Genomic DNA, 25,813 nt, shown 5'->3' with positions numbered 1-25,813 from the left:
AAAAATTCAAAAATACTGCCATTAATTGACTACTACATTTCTTCTGATTTCATTATAATTAAAGCCTTATTTATGCAGTAATAGATTTCTACATTGTTTTTAAAATGACCAGACAACCCTTTGTGCCATTTCTTTTATTTTTGATGTTTTGACAACTCACAAATGGAAAAATACAAAAAAGTGACCATTTTGGCAGCAATCGCAAAAAATGAAGAGAAACGACCTTTTCTCAGCCCGAAAATATCCCATCGATTGATAAGTTCTACCGTTAACAAGACATGTCACCTTTTTGGGTGTCTAAACTATTCATACTCATTGGCCACATTCGAATGAAGAAAAGCTGTGTCTGATGAATTGAAGCAACATATACTTCTTTCTTCTGGTTATTTCACTGTAACTTTGAAAAATAATGCGAAGCGTACATCATTTAATGAACTGTATTTAAATTATCTTTAAAATGATATGTAACTTTATGGTATTACTTACATTGCTGTTATGAGGAATAAAATCTTTAAAACGCACTTTTTCCAAAATAATTCCATAATTTTGGTTGCTACTGTAGGATGGACTAAAAAAATTTTTTTCCCTTATCGCTATACTGAGGAAAAGTTTCAAGTCTGTGAGAAATGAAACAAGGGGGAAAAATAACATTTCTTGATAGCTTCAGCTTTCGTGCAGGCTTAGAAACTGTAAAAAATGATTAAAATCTACTGTTTTCCATCTATATATTTAAAATAATACAGAAAATCAATCAGTCCTCCCACGTCAACCACTGTCCGATTTCTTCACCTTTTTGTTTCAAATGAAAGCGCATTAGCACTAGGAATGTCATCAGCACCTCCCCCATTGTTTGAAAACTGTAAAAGCGCTACTTCACTGTGCGTTCTTTTCAGGAAAATGTTACAAAGTTTCTCAAATATAACCGTTGTATAAATAATAATAATAAAAAAATATTTTATATGGAAGATCATGACCTTTCGGATATATTATTGATGGTCGTCAATCCCTTTATTCAGCATTTTGAGAGACATTACGATATATTAATTTCGTCCCTTTGAAGTAGAGCCGATCAATCAGAATTCTCTATCATTTTTGCACATGTTTAATAAAAAGTTACTTTATTTTGTGATGGTAAGGTATAGTCCCTCAAAGTTGACTGACATGATTCATTGAATGTTATTAATATTAGCCGCCTTCGGCTACCATATTAATTTTATTATTATAGCCATATCGGAAAATTTTAATGAAACACATTTTATCAAATTAAAATAAATTATCATTTAAAACTGTGATTGCATAATAATAGCGTATTTTGATTGGTTAGGTATGCTGGCAAGGTGGCGAAATGAACTGACGACTAAAATTGGTGAAATCGATCGGTAGAATTTGGGAGTTCTGCCTATGTTTTATTTTGTAATACATCTCGAAAATGAAGACGGAAGAGGCAGATGGCTCTTAAGGGCGTAGGAATCATGAGTTTTATGAAATCAAGGAGTCACGAGTTTTAATCTCATGACTCCTTATCCTAAATAGAATATTATTTTCTATTATTTTTCAAAGTGACACAGTTTTGTTAGACTTATAAATGAATGCAAAGGAAGTAACACATTTTTCATTTTCAAAAGATTATTCAGTTTGATTATATTTGAAAATACGGTCTTCTATGCCATTTTCCAAATAAAAGAAAACTTTTTAGATATAATAATAATAATAAGTATAAATTGATTTTTATGAAATAAAACTTTATTTACAGCTCTAAGAATAATTTTTTGCAATTTACATTAGAAAAATTTATCGCATATTGAGTGAGTAGGAAACGCGATGTTTTTGCTCAAAGGATTTGTACTTTGAATAAGTGTTTTTAAAAATTCCTTCAAAAACGGACGGAGGGTTAGTTCATTTTTAAAATTTTAAAATCTGACCCTATTTGCTTATTATAACGTGATTTGAGAATTACAAATTTTCTTAAGAGTATAAAAAAATATTTTATTAAAATCGGACGATTTCCAGTTGTACATTTCCTACAAACGTGAAATTAGTGCAATAAGTAATTTTTTGTTTTTTCCATACCTTCCACACATCGGGTTGTTGATGAATTACAATATTTCGACGCATATGCAGAATAATAGGTTAGGTCTGCAAAATATCAACTTCATTTATTTTCTTCGTTTATGGTAATATATTGCAAAACTTGGAGAGATATTTAAGAAAAACTTCGGTTATTTCATTATCTTTGTACTTAAAATTTTTTCTGCATAATACAACTCTTTCTTCTCACCATATAATGCTCTGAAGTCTGATTTCGACAAAAACACGGGCATTACAGATACTACCTTAAGTTACAACAACAAAAAAAAAGACTCAATAAGGACCAAAAATATTTCTCAACTCAATATTTTAGTTGACATAAAATAGATGAAATGCAATTGAATAATTGTCTAATTGCAATACTGGCAAAATATCACATTTCATATGGTCAGCAGTAGCAAAGAAAGTATTCATATGCCACAAAACTGAAAATAAAAACCTATTTTGAAATCGACCATGTCATAGTTATTAAATATTAAAACCAAGAATTACTTCACAGAACCCACTTCAGATATTTAAAGCCATTGGAACAACCTGTTTCATTTCTGAAAATTTCCTTAAAACTCTTGACTTGTGAACGAATACGGATTTTTTGGCCCATGTTGAAATTATGATATTGAGCGTGAGACTAATCACTAACAGAAGCCGCATCAGTGTATACTGAGCATTCGGAAAAGAGAAAAACAATCAAAAGTTTCATGCCATAATCCTTTTTAATATTCTAATAGTAAAAAGTAGTAATTGCTCTTTGTTTTTTAACAAAAGTTGTTATTGGCTTAAACTAAGTTCAATGTTCTCCAACTGGAAAGTGATGTCCTATTTTGATTCTTTATTGAGAAAACGTACAATAGAATTATTTAGCGACAAGGGGAGGGGGGGTATTCTGTAGTTAGATCCAGGACTTTAATATTTTAAAGGCTTTAAAAAGATGCCTTTAAAAATTGATTAGATCTTGGTTCAGAAACAATTCCATTGCCCTGAATTTTTCCTTAAATCAGATTTCCTGTATCATTAGGTAAGAAGATAGAGTAAAATGCCAAGAATTTTTTTAAATGCTTACAAATACAGTATAAAGAATTTATTTTAATAGCTGAAGTGCTTTCTTAAGGGACTGCAATATTTTTAAACTTTCTATAATGCTATTCGCTCTTTCTTAAGTAACGATATTCTGGTTTTGAAGTTAAGTTTTCCCCTGCGTTAGCATAAAAGAAACAAATAAATATTTTTGTAGTATTTGAAACCCAAATAACCCTTTTATGAGCATATATAAAACTATTGTTATTCATTGACGAGAAGATGAATGTATATTATGGGGATGATAAGAACTAAAAATTGTATTTTGAAATAATTTTACGAATTTTTGTTTGCATTGCAGGGAATGTGCAACCGCAGGTATAGAAAGATTTGGATAAAATAAATTTTATTACTCTTAAGAAGTTGAGCACTTCACAACTAATTTTATAGTAAATAGATAGATAGTAAGTTTAGATTTTTAAAGATTAACTGAAACAATCTATTTTCGTCGCTTTTTATAATTTTGAAGTCCCATTTGGGAGTGGAAGATAGTTAATTTCATTAATTTTTTTTTCTCTAACTTCATTTATTATAGTTTCCCTACTTTATCATAGTATAATGGTATAAAAATACTTTTTGATTTTTTTTTTCGGCTCTCCATAATTTTTATCCAAAAGCACCGAACCTTTACGTCTGAATATTAACAATGGTTTCAAAACTCTTGTTCATAATATAAGTATCACTTTAAAATTTTGAGAAAAACAACCTATAGATTTTCTGTATTAAATACCTATTGTATGCTCCATGAAAAATCGTAACCAAAGAAAAGTACGCAAAAAAAAAAAAAAAAAAAAAAAAACACAGACAGTGATTTTACTATTTTTTTCTGTTCTGGAATTTTTTCCCATCCTATTGTTGTAACCCAGCCAGACTTTTTTCTATAAATCACTTAAAGATCTTGTCCCTCATGAGAAGTAACAATGAAAGTGAAGGTGGACTTTAGAGTTCGGGAATCAATTAGGTAACTGCTTAGATTTTAATGACGAAAATTGATTAAAAAGAATATAAAATGTGTAAACTTAAATAATTTATTAACATCTTAATAATGGATGCCGATACGTACTATCATATCTTGGCTGTAATTTACTTCTATAAAGAAACTTCCTTAAATTCTTTTAAATATTTTATATCTTATCTTCATTCTTTCACTTTCAATGAATATTTGTAGCGATAAAAAATGTTACAATTTTTGGTGCGTATGCTTTGAAGTCTATGCTAGTATAAGAGTGATAAATCAACTGTATTTTCTAAGTTTTTGCATGATGCTTTTGTTTCGTACCATTTAAAAGGAGTTTACAGCTTTTATAATACATTGCAAGATATCAAATACTTCTGAATATTCTTTTTTCTTCTGTAGAAGTCGATGAATTGTATTCCAAGTACTCTCCTTCTATAGAACCTCTATTATAACTTCTATTATTTTAATTTGCATACCTAAATGTCTGTTATATTAATCCATTGTATATACTGCCCGAATCGATGAAATTGCAAACTATATTACATTATTGAAGTGCCGTTAATAAGTTTATAAAAAATTATAACATTAATTTGCTACTTTTTAGAAGAATGTTTGTTTTCATTTCATAAAAATCAGATTTGTGATTTTCTACGAAATATTGAATTTAAATTGTTTTAAACTGTCAATCATATCTCAAATTTATAATAATATAAATGATTCAGTTTTTTGTCAACTGAAAATTACATTTGACATTTGAAAGCTATCATAAAGATGGGAAAATGAATATTTTTTTTTCAGTGGAAGTTTTGAATATCTTTTTTTTTTTTTTTTTTTTTTTTGATACAGCTGTAAAAACAATAAAATTCTACATCAATAAAAAATAGTCGCGTGCTTTAAATACATTTACTTGAATAAAGAAAAAAAAAGCTAAATAATGATAGAATGAGTTAAACTGAAAAACTTTAGTACAAATAATAAAGAAATCAGATGAAAGAACTTCATTTGAACAAATGTTAGTAGGATTAAAATTCGTATCGCTTTTTATTCAAATGAACCTTGATTATCTCTATCTTATTATCTATCTCTTGATTATTAAAGGCACGTGTCAAGTCGTTCTGAGCTAAATGCTTACTTTCATTTATATAGTTATTTTAATAAAGGAATTAAAATAAATGCAAAGGTATTATGAGTTTTAAGAATTTTGTGATCATTTGAATACAGAAAGTGGTTGTTGTATATAGTTTCTAAATTGAATAAACTACATGAGTAATAGAAAAAAAATTTCAACTTCTAAATTCAAATAAAAATGCATATTTTTCGCTCACTAAGTTAAAACGAAAACATGAGCGAAGCAAAATAAGAAGTGCTGCTTATAGAAAATGAAACAGAGCAAGAGAGCTTTGAATTTGCTAATAACGGATGGCTTCATTTAACATAGTTTGAGGCAGGAAGATAGCTGGAACACAACCAACTAACGTTTGGATACGCTTTTCAGCCATTCTTTTGGCTCTAAAATTGGCAACAATCCTAATGTATGTATGTGTGATAAAATCTTGCTTGTTGTTGATTCTGTTTTCGCTGTCATTTTTATATTTCTGGTCGAGATGCGATAATATCTATGGAAACCATAACTATTTTCTTCTCAAAATTTCGAAGGAAAGAGTTCGATTTTGTGCGGTCTGCACTCGAGAGTCAGAAACCGTTCTTTGTCATGTATGAAAAACGTTTTAACGTTTCTCTTTTCAGAGGTAATTCTTAAAAAATTTTCTACTTAAATTCATGGAAATATTTCACATTTAAAACTCAGATAAGACAAGAATATTTTAGTATATTTAAGAAATTTTTATAGTTCTTTCGTTTTGTGGTAATAAATGCAAAATTTTGTTGCTTGCATGAAAAGGTGGATTGCATAATTTTGCCACTATTACATTAAAATGTCGTATGTCAAATTTGTCAAAATATTTTATTGATGAAAAACGCTTGTACAAATGACATATGTTCTCAAGTTGTTGCATGTGATATCTGATTGTTATATGTTGTCATAAAATGCCGTAAGTCGCAAGTGGTTTTAGCTGTTACATCAAAATTTTGAATCTTTTGCAATGAGAACCTTTTGGACTATGAGCACTTTTCTAGAATCTCTTTTAATTAGATCAGAGTGATATTTGGCTTTGCAGCATTTTTCATTAATTTAAACTATGTTTTATAATAATTGCGTATTTCCTTTTATTTAAAAATTTATAAACTAGTAAATTAATATTCATTTAATAATAAATGGGGCATTTTTATCAATTTCATTTTACAGCGAGGTAATTACAATATGGATTGCAGCAATTCTGAGTCGTTAGTTTTTCAGGTTCCGTGATGAGTCGGGAGAGGCTGAAAAAATAGAGTATAAAATGTACATGAGAGCTGTATCCTGTATTTAGAAAAAAAATTATTTTGTTTTTGCTTTCAGTTTGATAGCAATTTTAATTGCTTCATTCAAAATATATTATCACAGAATATTTTAAGAGGGTAATTCTTTTTACTGATTCTACTAGATAATATACTTATAACAAATATTACTATCAATTTTATAATGAATTTCACCGGCATGTAAATATATGATTCATAATGCAGGTCGAATATTCAAACAACTCTAACGGGCCGATTTCTACTTAGCATGCGTTACCCATATTATAGATTAATCAAATGGTAATATTGGTTACCATTTTTTTTTCTCATTTGTAGATACATGCTTTAATTTTTAAAGTAAGTAATTGGAATTCAGAGTCATCAGCTCAGCATTTTTTTTTCTTCCCGCAAATGAAATTAAATTCATAATTTCTCCAAAAACTGCTATTTCGGAGTCGCTAATTTTTGAAAAATATTATCACAAAAGAATAGTAGGTTGCATTCTCTTTAAAGTAAATGAACGATTAAATAGAATTAATTTAGAAAAGATAGTAAATATATGCATACATTATGCTTTGACAACTTAAGACAACAATTCAAGATGATTCTCAGATTTCTTTTTAATAGATCTCAAGTGATAGAGTAAAGTTGTTTACAGCTACTCCTTATCAAGTTTTGATTGAAGATTTTTTTTTATTTCCGTTTTATTATATTTATCTTTCACTTTTTTCCTTTCAGCGATCATAAAATGATCGAAAACATTCCTCCGACATGTGTACCGTATTTAGTACTCTTTCTGAACACTGCCGTCTTCCATATTCTTCGAAAAGGTTTACTCAGGTTTGCTCCATCAGCACTGCAGATAGTTGTAGCTGAAATTATCGCGACATTAGAGCTTTGTTGTGACTGTGCTGAATTAGGTAAGCATTGTTTCATCTATTTTTAATTCATAGTCTCGAAAAAGGGTTAAGTCAAAAGGCTTAACCATTCAATTATTCATAGAGTGGGGGAAATTTTGGATTTCATTGAATATATCTAACTGTTGATAACTCGACATTTAACCATCTAAAAACGATAAATCTGTTCCATTAATTATTCTAAAAAAATCATTGTTTATGAGAGATTTTTAACGGAACAACTCTTATATTTACAGTTTTATCTATGCATACAGTAAATGCTTTAGTTGTTACTTTGTTTGCTAATATAAAAATATTTCATAGGAATCTTTAGAAAACAGTTATTTAAAATATGCAACTAAATATTTGACGTAGGCTCAAGTATTGTTCGTAAATGAAAATCATTCATAATGACTAAGTTAAAATTTAGAATACTAACATTTTCTACCATCCATTCACTCTTTTCTTTTAGTGGCCTATTTTAACATCATTTGTAAGCTTGCCAGAGCGGTGTTACTCCCCCCTCCCTCTGGAGTTGCTTAAATCGAACTAAAACTAGCAATAAAGATCTGTTTTAAAAATTAAATTAAATGTAAGAGTAATGTAATGCAAGTTTATTTTAATAAAATGCAAGTTTTTTTTCCTTCTGAATTCTGAAAAGTCACTTTATGAATACATTCATACTGTACATAAGGTGACGTACAATTAGGGTACACTACAAGTCATCTGATGACTTTTATGAATAAATATATGTGTAAAATTCATATAAAAGCATTTCAAGGAAAGCATTCTGGGTATTTTTCCTTCATTATAAAATGAATCTTAACTTTTTCAAGTACAAAATAAAGAAATACTAAATAATAAGAAAAAGCGGTCAGTAAAGATTTTTACATATCGGGAGCATGTGAATGAGCCCTAAAGCAATTTTTATTTCATTTAAAATGAACTATTTTTTTGTGTTAAAAATATTTGAAAGAACTAAATGAAATTTAATTAAATGAGAAGTATAAAGTAAAAAAGAAGCAGTAGTAACAGTATTACGATTGTACTAATTGAAACGATGGAGCAAAAACCCCTTTTATTGTTTATAAAGTATTTATTAGTGCTTTGTAAGTGCTCAATTTTACATTGATATACTGATTGACACTATTTATTTTGATTTGCAGATTTTCTATTAAGCTTTTTTTTTTGTAATGATAACTTTATGATTAATTTGTAATAATGCTTTGCTTTTTTATCCTATCGAAATAGGGAAAGGAATTTAAGATTATGATGAAGACTTTCAATTTATTTTCATTTTACACGTTGGAAAAATTTAGTCAGGAACTCTCAAAGATTCTCAAAATTCCTGGTTGCTGACAGTAAGCGAGTACTTAATGACAGCAGGGAAAGAGATGACACGACATCCTTAAGGAGACGAAATAATTCAGAGAAACGTTTAGTGAAAGAACGCACCAAATTTTCATTTTGTAAGTTCGATATATTACTTATTTTTGTCAGGTGATGAAATTAATACCGTGGAGATTTTCAATGAATTTCCTTCTTTGCCAAGTGGCTCAGGTGGAAATGATGATGTCGTGTCCACGTTATCATGGAAAGAGGGGGCAGTAGCTTCTGAGGGTAAAGACCCCTGAGCACCCGAGAGCAGAAGTCTGACTTCTAGCTCATATGAAGACGAAACTCACACGTTCGCTTGCACAACCCCTTTTTACAGGGGGGGGGGCACATTCACACACCTCACAGATAGAACACAGGTGAAGAACAACCATGCCCGAACCGGGATTCGAGCCCGGAGCGCTCAGATCACGAAGGGTAAATGCGCTACCCTATGCAAGGACGCCGGCGGTTGAAATGTTACAAATCTATTAAATATCTATACATGAAATTCTGGGAAACACAAAATGAAAGAAGAATACTCCTTTCACTAGAAATAATTCAGATATTATGGTAAAAATGTCAATTGAAAAATATTTTGACAACTTGGAAAACAAGCTGAACTTCATACTTGCAGTCTAACCGAGTTTGGACATTTTTATTAAGTAGAATGTCCAAAAAAGTCAAAATAAAGATTGTGGCTTCTTTCCTTTTGAATACACAAAAGACAATGTCTTTTTTTTATTAGTTGAACAGAGCCTATCGACAAAGCACTGCTAATACCATTTAATTTGAATTAAATATTACTTTTGGACAAAAATAGTTGCAAAATTCTGTGTTGAATTGTGCGACTAAATAATTTCACACATAACAAATACATAATTTTATTTCACGTAGATGATTATAAAATTAACTTTAATGTTTGTCCAGGAGATAAACTGAAAATAGCATGCAGTGTCTTAAATCTTCTTTATTATGAAGTGTTGATAATGTCTAATCAACTTACATTTCATACTCTTATATCTTATAAATTTGGAAATGTGAGACTTTATTTACTTACAGTTTTATGATACATAGATTACTGTATTGATTTCTCTATACTAAATACTTGATTAGTTTTCAACACTGAGCAATTATCTTTATTTTTTTCTGCACGAAATCAAGGACAATTGTTAATTGCTAATTATTATTAGCACCGTATTATTAATTGTATAGAAAGAAAGAGACTGTTCTAGGATCATCTGGGAATAGAACTTTGGTTTGGGATCAGAGGATCGAGACAGGAATCTACCGTTATTTACGTGGTTCTGATGCTCATTAAATCCATTGGAGTCAAACGTCTCCAGTCAGCGTGTGTTTAAAGTATCTGACCTTGGTAAAAATTGTGAGGTTTGAACTGATATAACTCGGATGTATTTCCTAAAAGGAACAAAAGTAATTTAATCTATAATGCCCACTGTAGGTGAAATTGTATTTAATTAATTAATTGAATTGATTGATTAATTTACTATGAGTTGAAAATTTTTCTTTTTCCTGTGTCTTTTGTAATATTTCTTGTATTGGAAATAAAAATTGAAGCAAATGCTAATTAATTAAAATTTTTATCATGTCTTCAAAATTGTGCTGTGTGAGAAAACGGCATGTTGCCGGATTCTTTTGCAACTTTTATATCTCTCCCATTCCCTTACTTGGGCACTAAGCAATTTTGATTCTCTGCACGACGTATGACATAGTAAATAAAATGTTTCTTATTGAAAAACTTTTACGCGCATTATATTTTGTTTTAACGGGGTGTTATTTTTTCCTGATTGACAAGAAATTATTAAAGGAAACTATTTTTTGTAAAAAAAAATTATTGCTTATTTTTTTTAGCTGCTTTCATCATCGTCCTTAAATTTTCTAATTATATTTAATTGGAAAATTATGGATTTTATAACTAACGACAGCTGTTTTAAAGATGGTTTTATTTTATTTATCACACTTAATTTGACATTTTTCGTTCGAAGACGAACTTCTTTTTTTTTATTTCATATCAAAAAAAGAAGTTCGTATTAACTTCTTTTATTAATGTGGGACAAAACTCAAACAAAATATTTTACCTTTCATATTTATGTGTCGTGATCTTATAATCAAGGAAGAAAAATGTATCAGCATTAATCATCTCCATACTCTTCCATTAAATCAATTAAATGTTTGCATTCGAAGATTTAAATTATTAATTTTTTAATATATATATTTCCTTTAATTAATAGTCTACTTTTAAATATATTTTAATGATGTGATATAAATAATGGTTAATTATTGGTTTTGTGAATTCTAACTTATCAGCCTTGCATTCTGAGGTCTTATGGGAACCGCATGATCCAAATTAAACTTACTCATTAATTTATTTTTTTTATTCCCAAAGGCATTGTTTCAAACTACCCAAGGTTGACATGTGTTACTTTACAGATAACATTGGATGGCTGCATTGAATTTTATTATATCTATTGTAAATAAAATGGAGTCTATTAATGCTAACTTGATATTCATAAATTTTCATTCCAGAATGTTTCATCATAAGACAAAATGATGCGAAATGATAAACGAATTGACTTCCTTAAATTAATTGTATAAATTTTCTTTCGTCACTGCATTAGGATTCAAAGAAAAGTTATTTTAATAACGCCTTTTCTTTTGACAGGCGTCTGTTTTGAAATCCATGGCTATCTTGGCCTTGGTATACCTTTGTTAGCATTGTGTTTTTGGTGGTGTTCAGTCTGGGGAGATGCCGAAGCTTGTCCTTGTGGACCCTTTGAAGAATGCTTATTTGGGAATGGTTTGGATGCAGAAGTAGGAAAGAAACTTCTTGGACAAGCTGTTGGCGGAGCAGTTACGTCGCTGTAAGTGTTATTAAATTAGATATTTAAACCAATATGGCATTTTATTTCTAACCTGAACCATATGTTATCTTTCATTTCCTCGTGTTACTTTTCGTAAATAAAGCAATGGCAATTTTTTTTAAAAAATAAAGTCGTTTTTTTACTAAAAAAGGCCAGTTTCAACATTTTTGCTTAAGGTCATCAGTTGCACTGTAAAGATTCTTTTTCAAATGAGAAAAAAATTTAGTAAAATTTCTTTTTTTTTAAATTTTAAATTTTATTTTCCTTTTTCACACTTCATTCATTCTCAGTAATATCCTATCAATACAAGATATTCTGCAATATTAATAAGATGTTTCTACGTTGCTTCATTAAAATTTGGCAAATCGCGAATATTTAATACTATATATACATTACGAAGGGAACATTACGAAATAGGAAAACACTGAAATAAATAATTTTAATAATTAATGCACCGATTTATTTAATAAATGAAAATAAACATTTTTTTTTATTTCTCAGTCCTTGGACTACGAAATAAATAGCTTCTGTATACTTGTAAAATGCGGACTCTTTTCAAATCCGATCTTGAAACAGATAAAAACAAGCATGAAAAAAGATTATTCAAAGTAAATAAACATTTTCGATTGAATCATTTTCTTAGAATTAATAGAATGCATATAAGTAAATCTATTATCGGTAGTTTCTGTAATTTATGCTTTATTATTTTCTTTTCGCAATAAAAATTCGACAATGACTAATTTTTTTTCTTATTCTTGATGTAGAGTTTATTTTTAAATCCACAATAACATTGACAAAATTATCACAAAGTAAGTAATAAGTCCAACTCAACTTGATGCCCTCTGCGTTTGGAAGTGTTACTAATCACTTCTTATTTCTCTAACAAATCTTATTTCTTACTGTTACTTTTTCGAGATCCGACATGCTATTCTTGGTAGCGATTCACCGATGGACTTTAGAAAGAAATACAAATATAATGGAAACTCATCCATTATGACTGCTTCCTTTCTTTTCTTTCTTTTTTTTTTCAAATCAGTAAATAAAGTCATCATAATTTCACATCAGTTTTTTTCACATCAATAACAAATCAGTAAATAAAGAAAAAAAATGGGAAAAAAGGGAGGACGACAGAAAATGAATCAATAAATAGCAGATATGCAAGGGCAAGCTTCCGTGTAATTTTAGAGAGCATCAAAATTGCCTCATTGCACAATAATGAAACGTGAAAACCAAGATTCCAACCAATAAATTTGGCTTCTCGTCCTCAGAGGACGCAGTATTGGTTCGTGCTTGGCCAATTGTAAGGATCTTCTTCTTTCCTTCGATTTCAAGCAAGACACAGCTTTGTACTTTAAGAAAAAAAAATGAATCGATTTGAGTGAAAACAAGAAAAGCAAAGTACAAGAAAGACAAAAAATGAATCAATAAGTTGGATAAACGCAAGTTGGATTGCCACCAAGCAGCTTTAAAAAACATCACAGTTCGATCATTTCGCAATAACAGAAAGAAAACAATGATTTCTTCTATTGAATTTAGCGTCTCCTTTGCACTGATCCCATCCCCCAGTATGGAACTCTGCCAAACGTGTATTGCTATTTTTTCTTTTTTTCTCCCTTCCAAATGAAGGCTTGCTTTAGCTGTTTTGTTTTGTTTTTATCTGCTTTTACTCGTTTACTGTTGTGGGTTCTGGTTTCGCTTTCACATATCCGAGGTGGAAATTCATTTACTTTATAACACGGTGTTTTTTCTTATTAGAAAACAATCATCGGATAAAACCAAGTCAATAATTTTCTAAATTACAATTCAAGTAATTATATCAAACCTTTTGGGCTATTTAAAGGTAAAAGTATAAAATTTTATAAAATATTTTTATATTTGATGAGCGTCCGTTTTAGATGTGGCTACTATAAAGGAAAAACAGAAAAGTGAACTGTTTTAATCATTTTATAGTAATAAAACTGGCCATTATTACAATTTCCTTTTTATCTTTGCGTCTACAGATGTTAGGGTCACACAGAAATGTTCTGTACGTATTTAACAGAAACTTATAAGCCAATAAATTGGAGAAATAGGATTTACCGTGAATAAAAATGAGAAATGATTAATAAAAAAAAATGAAATAAGCGAGGCATCCTGAAAACACATTCCAGGACTTCTAAGAACTTATTTAAAAACATGATAAAAATGTATATATATGCTTAAAATTTTTCAAGAGACTGAAGAAAATTGAGGTATCCATAAATTTTTCACAGCTAGATATAAATGTCTAGAAATTTTTAAAATGAGTTTAGCATAGAAACTCGAAACAACCAACAAGAACCAAGAAAATTTTTCAACATATGTATTGCTGTTGTCGGTTGCAATTAATATAGCACTGTAAAAATTTGTTACTTTTAAATGATAGTAACATTTCGAAAGCGGAGGGCTAACTGTTGCATAAGATCTCATAAATGTGGAAGTTTTTTAAGATAAAGAAACAAAGTATTAGTAAGAAAAAATATTTAATTTGTAGAGATCAAAAGTATTTTAATTCAGATTTTAACAAACTTCAATTATTCTGTTTCAGTGATTAAACTAGTTTTTAGCTCTTTTAGTATGATCCTTTTATTGTAAAATAGCTTAATGAAATAGCTCTTTTAGTATGATCCTTTTATTGTAAAATAGCTTAATGAAATGTTGACTTTTGCAATACATCCTGATGATACGTAGCGTGAAAATACCATCACCTTTCTTAAAAGAGGATGAAATTGTTTTTCCGATTTCACCAAATGAATTTAATTCATTTTGAAGTTTCGTATCTTTTTAAGTATTTTTGGTTTTGTTGAACAAAAATGATGATTAAGTAAAAAACATCCACTCAATTTTAAAGTCTTATAGATTTCATTTTCTTTTTAAATTTTGGCGGGACATCTAAATTTTTACCCGTATGAAATTGTTCTCCATGATTTTCAGTCCAATAAATTCGCAACGACATATAGCTATGAACATGACAAGCAACGTATTAATTACACTATCGAAGTTTTACAATAAGCCTCTAAAAATTTTATCTTGGTTGAATAAATACTAAACAAACACTATATACTTATTTGAACGAAAATATCCGCGAAATTCATTCAGATAACTATAATATTAACTTCGCATTATAAATTATATGATTTCTTAAACTGTTTTTCAAAATTGCATGCTATCCAATAAATATGATATTTATAGATTTCATCTTTCACTTCAATCACGTGATAAAAATTTAATTACCGAATAATTAATTTCAGACTGTGAGTTAATTTAACTAAAAACAACCCACATATACATAAAATTAGGCAATTATTTTTTCTGCTGTTATCTCATTTCTTTGCTGGATTAAGTCCTCACTGCAAAATGCTTTTCAAATAATCGAATTTAATCAGTGGGTAAGACATTGTGAAGCGTCTATTTCATTTGGGCTTTTATTACCATTGTTTATTTTTATTCTTCGACCTCAGAAGGCATTAGTGTTAGAGCTTTATTTAAAGCAATCTGATGCCTTTCACTTTTTACACTTAATTGCATATCATTCCAGAATGTTAAGAGATTATGAAAAAAAAATTAGAATTACAGAATTAGAATGTCTTACTATAGTTGAAGTTTTAGATAAATTTCTCTACTACCTTCATGGCAGCTCAATTTCATAACCTAATTAATTTTAGTTTCAGCCAAAAGACATGAAATTAGTTTTAATTCGACGCTTTCGTTTCTGAAAATATCAAAAATTTTATTAAGATTTTTTTCAATGTTCTTGTTTAGATAAAGAGTACACAAAAATATCATAGAAATAATTGCAAGCAAAATTAATTTTGTATTTGATTAATATTCTTCGAAATAATCGATAGGAAGCTGCAAGAGTTACTTTAATTCCAAAGGGTAATCAACAATATTCACACAAGGAAAAAATGTGTGCAGATAATACCATTGTTTATTACCATTGTTTCAGCACCTTTCAATTGAACAAGCACATGCTAATAACTTGAGGTCAAATCTAAGAAGGAAAAATTTTGGCTTCTGGCAATTTATCTAGCAGACGATCCAATGCAGGTAAAAGTTCATAATCTGACTTGCACAGAGCATTTAATTCTCTGAAATCTATGCATAATCAAGTCTTTCAATCTTTTTTAAAGATACAGGAGATGAATAAGGGCTATTGCTTTCTTTTCTAATACCTGCTTGCAATCATTTCTCAACCTGACGTTTTGTTTCTTGCTCTCTAACAGAAGACATACGATTAGGTCTCAGACTAACTGGTAAATCAGAGATGAGGGCTATTCCTTAAGGTTCAACTATGATTTCACTTAAATCATACTTGTCCTTAGAAAAAATGCAAACATGTTTTTTAATTCTTTCTTTTAGTTCCTTCTTAAATTTATACTTATCCTCTGTGATAGTTTGAAGTATGAAAACTTTACCGTGAAACTTCTGAGAATAATGAAAATTGAAATTTTGATTTTCAAAAATATGTTAAGAATAATTTACATTTGTCATTTTTAAGTTAATTAAAATATTTATCATTTTCATACACATTTTGGAGACTGCAGTTTATAGTAAGGTTATATTTTGTCAATTAAGGTAGGCCTATAATAATATAAAGTGAAATAGGATCTAGAATATACAAAGTCACTTTTTGTGAAATGGCACTTCTTTTATCGTTCCAAAAATGATGATTTTGAAGATGAATGTTTCTAGTTCGATTAAAGAAGTTGAAAATTGTTTTGCTTGTGCAAATTGTATTTTTCAGAAAAGAATGATATCATTTTAACTAAGGTACGCCTAAATGTAAAATTCTATGCGCCGACTGCGTAGTTTTCTAAATGTCTGTCGTGTTAATCCACGGATTCCCCGAAAACTATATGGATACTAGTTATAGCATTAAAATAATCACTATATTATCAGTTTTAGAATGTTGAGTTATGAACTTACTGTTAGTACACTTATAATAATGGTAACTTAAAAAATAAACCAAAATGTCACATGCATAAGGTCTTATCCTTCCCATGCCTCTCCGGGAATATAAGGATCCTGTATTTTGTTAAAACTAAACCATATGGTAAACATACTTCCTAAAAGGATACCGGGGACATGATGTTTGTATTCTTCTAAAACTAGATCGACATTACGATTCATTGAAACATAAATCGTCAACATTTCCGAGTTTTCTTTGTTGCCGAAGTATACCATTCTTTTAGTAAGCATACAAGTGCGAACAACGAATTTAATGTTCCTTTTCGGTATTCCAATACTTCTCTGAGATATTTTAAATTCTCAGTTTCTTAAGTTTCCCTTCTCTTCTTTTCAGTTACAGCTATCAACCAATTAAAGTGAACATTGTGTGCAATTAGCAAATTTCTTGTAATCGTGATGATTGGATGAAGTACTGATGGACAAATATTTACATGTGACTGTTTCTTTTTGTAATGAAAAAATCTGCATTTTTGAATAAGTTGTTACATTTAAATTTGTGCAAGTAAGAAATAGGCATATCTCTGTAAATATTATCGATAGAAATATGAAACGTTGTGAGTGCATAGATGAATGTAAGAGAAACATTTTACTAGTTGACACTTTTACACTATGAGGAAGGTATAAAAATTTAATTTTCTTAAAATTTTTTACTATCAACATTCACAAGAGCTGAAGAAAATTCATAGATTTACCCACATTATTTAATGAAACTCTGTAATTGAAAGTATATTTTCATGTGCAAATATTTAGGGAAATAAAATCTTGTTCCACATTTCGGGACATCCTGTGTGCGAACAACGAATTTAATGTTCCTTTTCGGTATTCCAATACTTCTCTGAGATATTTTAAATTCTCAGTTTCTCAATTTTCAATTTTATACTAATTTTAACTTATGCTTCTTCTAAAAATAGTTATTTTTTAAGCACTCGAAATTATCCATAAATGTTAACCTGGTTTAATAGTTTAATTTAGTGCAAAGCGTAGTATTATTAGTGTCGTTCTAATGAGGAAAAATGTTTTTATTCATTTAAAGAAAAAAAATTGTAATTGTTAAACCTTCTCAAACTTCTGAGGACATGTAGGTACCGTAGATTGCTAAAGAGAGCATGTTTTTGGTATTGATTCACAAAATAAATAAATTAAATAAGTTCGTTTTCTTAAAATACAGATGCTATATGGAGTCCTCATTCGACCATAAAAAATACAAATTTCTGTAAACGATGACATCCAATTGTACAAGTGTTTCGTAGAAATTGTTTAATAAATGCCAAGATTAATTTATTAAAACATAAAGTATTAAAAAATTTTAAGTTGGCTTTAAAAATTGGGCAAATAAACATTATTTATATAATTTTGAAATTAAAACTGTTAACTTCCATTTTTTCTCAGACTTCTGGGCGTAAAATATTCATACCTTAGATTGTTACTAATAATAAGTGGAAATTAAGAAATAATCAAACTAAATTAAATAATATTTGAAAATATTTATGAAATTAGTAATTTGAATTCTTTGGCAAAACTGGCAATCGAAACAGTGTATATTTGTAAGCTCAGATTTTACATTCTCTGAAAAAACTTAAACTGAGTCATGAATAAATGCTCAAATTTATTAAATAACCCGTTGAAATTATTTCACAATAGAAGGCTTGTTCTGACTTCATAGTTTTGTTTAATGATATTGTTCGGAGAAAAAAAATAATTTATAATATGTTTTATAAATGTGTCACTGCCCTTGTGAAGTACACTAATGTAATTTGCATCATATATTGTCTCTCTCTGGGGTATGCGTAGAGCAAGACATAACGCCCATACCACTTTTGCCCCGATTTGTTGACAATTTCTGTTCACTGAACTAATGCCTTCAAGAATCAATATTTACACAATTTGCAACTAATATTAAGCAGTAAAGTCACTGGTATCAAGTAATTGTATTGTATGAGTAATATTTACCATACATTACAATAATATTTCAGAAATATTACATCATGTAAATTTTATTATTAAAAAAAATATTGTATAAAGATAAATTTGTGTTTCTGTTCTATTACTTCATGTTGCTTTATCTATTACACTTTAAATTACTTTGTTGAATGTTTGAATACTGGATATTTATTTTAAAATATGAACAATGACCAATTAAGTTTTTAAAAAGCTTAAATATTTACTAAGTTGTTCCATTTTCGTAATATCTTATGATAGCAATGGCCCTGCTGTCATACGAAGATTTTGGTGGAGGGGAACTATACTAATTTCAATTAATTAACTTCAAGCGTCTAAAAATAATTATTTTCTAGTCACTCAGAATGAGACTACACTTAAGATTGCGTGGGCTTTTATTTTCCGACAATAAAACTCACCGAACTCAAAATGCTGCTTCAGCGTATTCCCTTTTAAAACTATATAAGTTCGCATACTTTCTTGCACAGCCTCTCTTCCTCTTTGGACTGCATCTGGCTTTTTCAAAGAAACTTTAATGATGAATAAAAGTTAAACCCCTTTCTCAACATCATGTAGAAAAAATATTTTAAAGAATTCAAGCTTGCTTCTCCTGAAAAAGAATTATATTTTTATATACATACGAAGTCATGTCTTAAGAATCATGGAAGTAGGTAGTTTTTCTAATAGGAATCTGCCTCAAAAGAACCTTTATTATTTATTCTTTAATTAATAGTGAACGTATTTTATTATGTTAAATTTATTTATGACCTTTAAGTTTAATTGATTTTTTAAAAATTATTTTCTGCATTTTAATTTATGAACATCTTTTCAGATGGATTAATTACATCTGGTCTTTCCACATGAATGAAGAGCATGAAGCCTTGCATACAGCTGCTGAATGTCAGGCAGGATTACAAGTATGGTTAATGATTTAGTTTAGTTCAGTTTTATTAACGTCCTGCTTGAAAATAACACTAGGGGGGGGGGGAACTATGTTGTAACGAATATGGTAATTTTGAACCGCGGTCAGATGACTAGGGCGTCATCTGAGCTGCATTTTTTTCTTATTTTCGAATGGTTATTGTCGGTCATATTGATATTGCTATAGTTTATTTTCTATTTATGATTATAAAATAAAAAAAAGAAGAACCGTAATTCTTTTTCATAATTTAATCTAATTTTTCAAAATTCATGAGCATGTTCCAGTAAAAGCAGGATTAGGAATTTTGCAAAGTGATTTTGACATTTAATGGTAAATTGATGTAAAAAAAATCCACTCACCTTAAAGAGTATTGATTAAATATTATTAGTTTAGTTATATTTAGGCTCCTTTTTGAAGCAATATTTGAGCTATTTTGGGTCAGACATCTTAATTTTGAACTGTGTTCAGACGACAAGGGCGATACTTGACTCTGTATCTCCCTCCAAGTTTCCACTTCACTCTAGTAGAAAGCCTTTGACTTTATGTGTGTGCCAGACCTGCTCTTATTGCAGTTCCTTGGTGTGGTCGGGCTTGAATCCTGGAACCCTCTAGTCTCTAACTGAGAATCGGAGTGAGGGACTCACAACCACAGCAGCATAGAATTTATGGACTTCTAATATACTATTGTTATTAATATATGCTGAAATTTTCAACTGGTGTAGTTCTAACTTCGAAAATAAAATTTCGTTGGCGGCAAATATTTAAAAAAAAAAAAAAATTGAGCAGCGATGTTGTTCTATCTGCCTACACACACGACTGTACTATTGTACTTCATTGAGCGAACAAAGGAAATTTTAACGCTGTACAACATCTACATTGTTCTAATAATCAGAAAGACAACGTTTTCCAGGATTATGGTTTAGGTTTCTAAGAAAGATCAAATTTTCCCTTTTTTGGAAAAGTAGTTGAACACAAAATTTTTTAGTGGTTTTTACAGAATGTGGTGTATTATTTATTTATTATTTAAATTTAATTATCCAGCGTTTATTATTCCAATATTCAGAATTAATTTATTCAAACTAGTATTTTTAAGGAAAACAATTTCTTTCTATTAGTATTTATTAAAGATAAATCCCATTCATCTTAAAATTTTTCTGTGAAAGGTGACGTTTTAATTGATCTGAAATATTGCTCCTCAGATGTACCTCAGATAATTTCATATTAATTATTTTCTTCGAGTGAGAAGTAATTTATCTTAATAAATTAGATGGAAAATAGCAATGTTATTTTGACAAATACAAGGCACTAATTCTTTTCTATAACAATGTTGTACCTAGAATTACTTAATAATGCTTATCTTTTTCTCACTTTCAGTAAAATGTTTTCCTTAATTAATCTTAAAATAAATAACTGAAATTGCAGAAACATTGATTAAATTCAATTATGCTTTTTTTTATGCTATTTTACATTGTATTTTTTCCTTTAACAAGGCATTGAAGAAAAAGTACAGCGCTAATAAATTCTAAATATACACATAAATTGATTCTAGTAATTTATCATATTTTCAATAATAATTAAACCAATGCTCTGTAATTTTATTTCTTCTTACCGGTTCTGTTCTTTTCATTGAAAGATTCTTTTATTAATCACATTTTCTTTTTATCCTGCTGCTTTCAAAACATATTTTCATCTATCTATCTAAACATAAACACGTAATCTACTTAATAACAAGAATATGTATGTAATGTATTCCCTTTCCGGGTATATTCAGACAACCCAAATACATTGTTTGGTTAGCTCAGAAAACACCGTTTTATAAGCAGATTCCTTATAAGAATACTGCAATGGGTTTCATCATAAAACTTCGGACCTAAAGTTATATATACAATATATTCGCACTAAACGAATCTTCTACCTTCAGTTTTCTGAAATTTTTAAATTCGATCCCAACGAACTTTTAATTATTTAATTCACTAATGTAATAAAAAGCAGAAAAGAAGTGAATGAGCGTAATGAAGTTTAGTTTAGTTTAGTTGCATTAACGTTCCGTTTTTTAAAACAACTCTAGGGCTATTTTAGAACGAACCTCATAATTTTGAACTACGGTCAGATGATGAGGGCGACGCCTGAGCTGTCACTCCCTCTCCAAACTTCCACACCGCACCAGCGGGAGAACGTTTAGCCCCGATGGATTTAACATGCACCAGACCCGCCGACACGTCCATTCTTCGGTGAAATCGGGTCTAGAACCCTTCGCTTCCGAGGTCGAGACCTTATCACCAGGCCACCGCGGCACCATCAACGTAATGAATGTTAAAGCAATTAAAATTCTTTTGATAAATATTTATATACAGCTATTTACGGAATTGGTATTAATTTAACTGATGTTTATAATGCTTTAGCTATATGATCCAAAATAGAAATATTTGATGTACTGAAAGAAACCCTTAATAAATTAATTTCTTTAACTTTTGTAATGGTGTTTATTGATTAATGATGCATTTCATGTATTAATTTTCTCATTTTTGTTATAGGTTCATATGGCTATTGGTGCTTTGATTGAAGGCCTTATTACTTTAATAAGTCGAGTTGTAGCACTGGAATCAGTGAACTGGAATCCAGAAATAAGCTTATCAACCAACGCTATAGTCACAACTGTTCTTGTCTTAGCAGGTATTGTGTACATTTTTATTAGAATAAAACAGAAATTTTAAATTTTATTTATTTATTTATTTGACATGACTAAACACTTCCAATTCTTTTTAGCTTAAAAACACAAATCTATGTTTGAAAATACTACTTCCTTTTTGATAAATTTCAGATTAGAACACTTCTAAAAGAAATTTTTCTGTTCAATATAAATATTGTATTGGTATATAGAGATAATTTAATTAATAATGTTATCTTACAGAAAATTGAAATTCGGAATTCATATATTGTAGACGATAGCTTACCGTAACTAGTTAATGTATCATTATCATTATATCAAAATGACGGATATCTAGCTTGGATAGCATCCGATGCTTTAACGCATGAAGTTTCTATTAAAATCCTGCTTATCCTAGAATAATCGGTGGCAGCAATTTGACATGTCAGGACATAGATACAGAAAGAAAGGAAAATAAAAAGACATCAGAAAATTGTTGTCCAATCTGTATCGTAGATCCAAAGATATGTGTATGTAAATGCAAAGTCCTGAACATTAGATTGTCGTCTAGTGAAAAGATTTTCCCCTTATTCTTTTGTAATGATAAGTTGTGCCACGTGTTTTAGAAAAATGACACATTAGCAGTTTAAAGTTAATATACAAATATATTTCTAGCTTTCGTATTTATTGATGTGATTAAACATTTCTTTAATCTTTGTTTTCTCATAAGATCAAGGAGATATTTCGCAAATATTTTGCTACAGTAAAAAGCAGTAAAGTAGACGATTTAACGGAGATGATTTAATTAATAATATTGAGCCATTGTCATCCTTCTAATAATCTTGAACTTTATTTTTCGCTTTTTTAATACGTGTTGTTGTTGTTTATGGCACTTGTCATAGACAAGCTCGCTTGCGAAGTCAGAGATTTTAAGCCTACCTTTAGCGTCTCTTGTTTCAGTAGTGCCATCTAGGACCAAGAGTACGTCTAAGCTACTCATGCGTCACATCCCTTTTCACAAAACGGACTTCCTTTATACATTTCATTCACTTATCCACAGATCGTAATTTAGACCTTAATCAGAGAACGATCACCTCTGATGCAGTACCCCCAGGGGTGCTGTCTTGACTTTGAGGACTTTGTGGTTACGACATATTTATATGTGCACCAGCCACCATGTACGCGTAGTGTCTTCGGCCGGAGGAGTTCGAGCTCCCAACCCAAAGGACGCGAAACCAACGCCCCACCAACCAGGTTATGCCTGTCCCCTCGTTAATACATATACTTTAATTATTAGGAATGGAATGTACATTAAATAGTTCACGTTTATATTTTACTGCTCACTTTTAAGTGTAATAGAGCTTATTTGAAATACTGCTCATAATACAAGCTGCGATTTTTTTTGATTTTACGGACACTCATCCGCTCCGAATATTTTGATACATCGGGAGTTTATTGCATTACTAGGAAATTACGTCAGCTTATATTGTTTTGGGAGAGCAAAATTCTGAACATGAAGGAACAAGCGTTATTCGCAATTTGAGCTGAATAGTTAGAATCTGTGTGCCCTTACAAGTAAAGATACAGAAAGTGCAGTTACTAGAAAATTTGATTCTTGTCTTTTTCTCTAGCTTCACTTTTTTGATAAGCTTTATTTACCTTTCTCTTTTTATAATGCAATATAGCATTAAACAATTATTAAGAATTATTCTATTTACCAGCATTTCGATTGCATAGAAAGAAATGCAAAATCCTTAGAATCGAATAAAAAAGCAAAGTGCATTTTTATAGTCAGGCAACTTTAGAAAAAAAAATTATTTTGTTCGTCGGTGCATAATATTTACCTAGATTTACACGGTGTATTTCCACTAAACATCGTTAGCAAGATAAATAGTTTTATTTTGTCTTTCAGATGACACCATTCTTCGTTTCCGCATACCTTGCCATTTTTAAGATTTAAAATAGCTTTTTAATTGCTAATCTCCATACCAAAAATGAATAAGAAAGGTCTTATACAATATCATGATTTTTTACTATAAACAGAGCAGATTTAATATTTTAATGATACAAATATATAAAAATAATTTATGTCACATTTTTTATTTTCTTTCAGCTACAAGTACTACTGGTGGCTTCTTTAACCCTGTCTTGGCGACGGCACTTACTTTAGGTTGTCGTGGAAATACTGTTGTAGAGCATATTGTGGTTTATTGGATTGGATCTTTGGTTGGAGGATTCATTGGTCGTTACTTGTATCATTTACGTCATGGATACGAAAAGTTGAAGGAAGTTTAATTACCATATTTTTCTACTGCGTCATCTTCTTCAATATGTTCTAAATCAATAAAGATATTATTATCATGTCAGAATATTGAAAGAATTTTAAACCTCACAGAATGATTACATTATCTGTAAAACCCCCGGGGGGCACCTCGAAATGAGGATGAGATGCTTCCGGCATGGTGGTTGGATCTCGCCACCCTGGAGGGTACACTAATAGGTGGGGGATCTGACTCCTCCCATCGATGACGGGACGTACTTCCTTCGGGGAGGGTTGTACCGTGACCGGTGACGGCCCTTAGGACTCAACCACAGTTCCCGCCATTGTTGCTGTTGCGGCGGTCCGGTCATTCAGTTTTATGGTTTAAATCCGTGTGCCTTCGGGCGGGTCGGAGAGTTAGATGGTTGACTTACCCTGTCTGCAAAAAGCAGCGGACATATAAAATGTTAATAACTTTACTATTACATCAATATATTGCAAATAATAATATAGCAGCTTTATGCATGGACATGATTTATTTTAGTCTGAATAGCATCAAGAGTTTCGAAGTTTTACTACAATTTTTAAAAGCTAATTGCTATTTTAATGCAATATGACTGCAGATATTTTAATATAAAATTGAATTTTATTTACTAATGCCGTGCTCCTGGTACAAAAAATAACTTGTGATGAGTATTCATTTGACATTAGATTAGAGATAGATTAGAGATTTCTTTAATTCCTGTGTCTTTATTTATTATCGCTTCAAAAACACATCATGCATTAAAAATGAGAAATGCGCGCATGGATAGTAGCACCCATTTGCATGGTCGCAATCATAAGCGTCAAGAGAAACGTACTTAATTTTCGTATCGTACTTAACTAATGAAAATCATACTTAAATTTCCTCTTTAATGTCTGTGATGCTAGAACAAATCCATTTAAACAATGAGAAATAAATAATGGTTAACCAATCTGTAACTAAATAGCGTGATCTGGCAAATATATTACTTTAGCTAATACAAGCATAAACCGAGGAATACTTTCAAAGATAGCGTTTCTGTCGATGTTGCATAAAACAGAATTCTTTTACTACTGATTTATTGATTCACCTGACTTTTATAGATATCGTAAAGTCATTTGAAGTATACTCCAAAAAGAGGAAACTTGGAAATTATTGCAGCATATAAACAGTTGAATGGCTGCTATAAAACACGATTTGTATCATTTCGAACTCATCCTTTCAGTTACTTGCGGTGATGATGAAGGTTATAAATATTTGTAATTAGTATATACTGGTCGCCTTCAGCGACCAACTAGTTCACTTATTTAATTTATTTTAAAATTTAAAAGCTATTTACTGTCATCACTTATGCTATCCTTTAGAT

General features: G+C 29.9%; 1 protein-coding gene across 2 annotated transcripts in view; it reads left to right on the top strand.

Moving 5' to 3' along the window:
• Positions 1 to 24,534, top strand: part of LOC129958068 (aquaporin-11-like) — a 35,329-nt gene extending 10,795 nt beyond the window's left edge. The window contains exons 1-6 of one of the 2 annotated variants that reach the window (XM_056070236.1): positions 5,735 to 5,868; positions 7,256 to 7,437; positions 11,471 to 11,669; positions 19,429 to 19,513; positions 22,053 to 22,191; positions 24,279 to 24,534. In XM_056070236.1, coding sequence (XP_055926211.1) covers positions 7,266 to 7,437; positions 11,471 to 11,669; positions 19,429 to 19,513; positions 22,053 to 22,191; positions 24,279 to 24,460 — 777 coding nt within the window. In that variant the 5' untranslated portion in view covers positions 5,735 to 5,868; positions 7,256 to 7,265 and the 3' untranslated portion in view covers positions 24,461 to 24,534. Of the gene's footprint in view, positions 1 to 5,734; positions 5,869 to 7,255; positions 7,438 to 11,470; positions 11,670 to 19,428; positions 19,514 to 22,052; positions 22,192 to 24,278 lie in introns of those variants that run through there. The other variant, XM_056070237.1, reaches the window with a different exon arrangement.
• Positions 24,535 to 25,813: the final 1,279 nt, after the last annotated feature.

Source organism: Argiope bruennichi, chromosome X1 (genome assembly GCF_947563725.1).
Source record: "Argiope bruennichi chromosome X1, qqArgBrue1.1, whole genome shotgun sequence".
Lineage (NCBI taxonomy): Eukaryota > Metazoa > Arthropoda > Arachnida > Araneae > Araneidae > Argiope > Argiope bruennichi.
The sequence above is the reverse complement of the archived record's forward strand: the minus strand, read 5'-3'. Positions and strand labels throughout refer to the sequence as shown.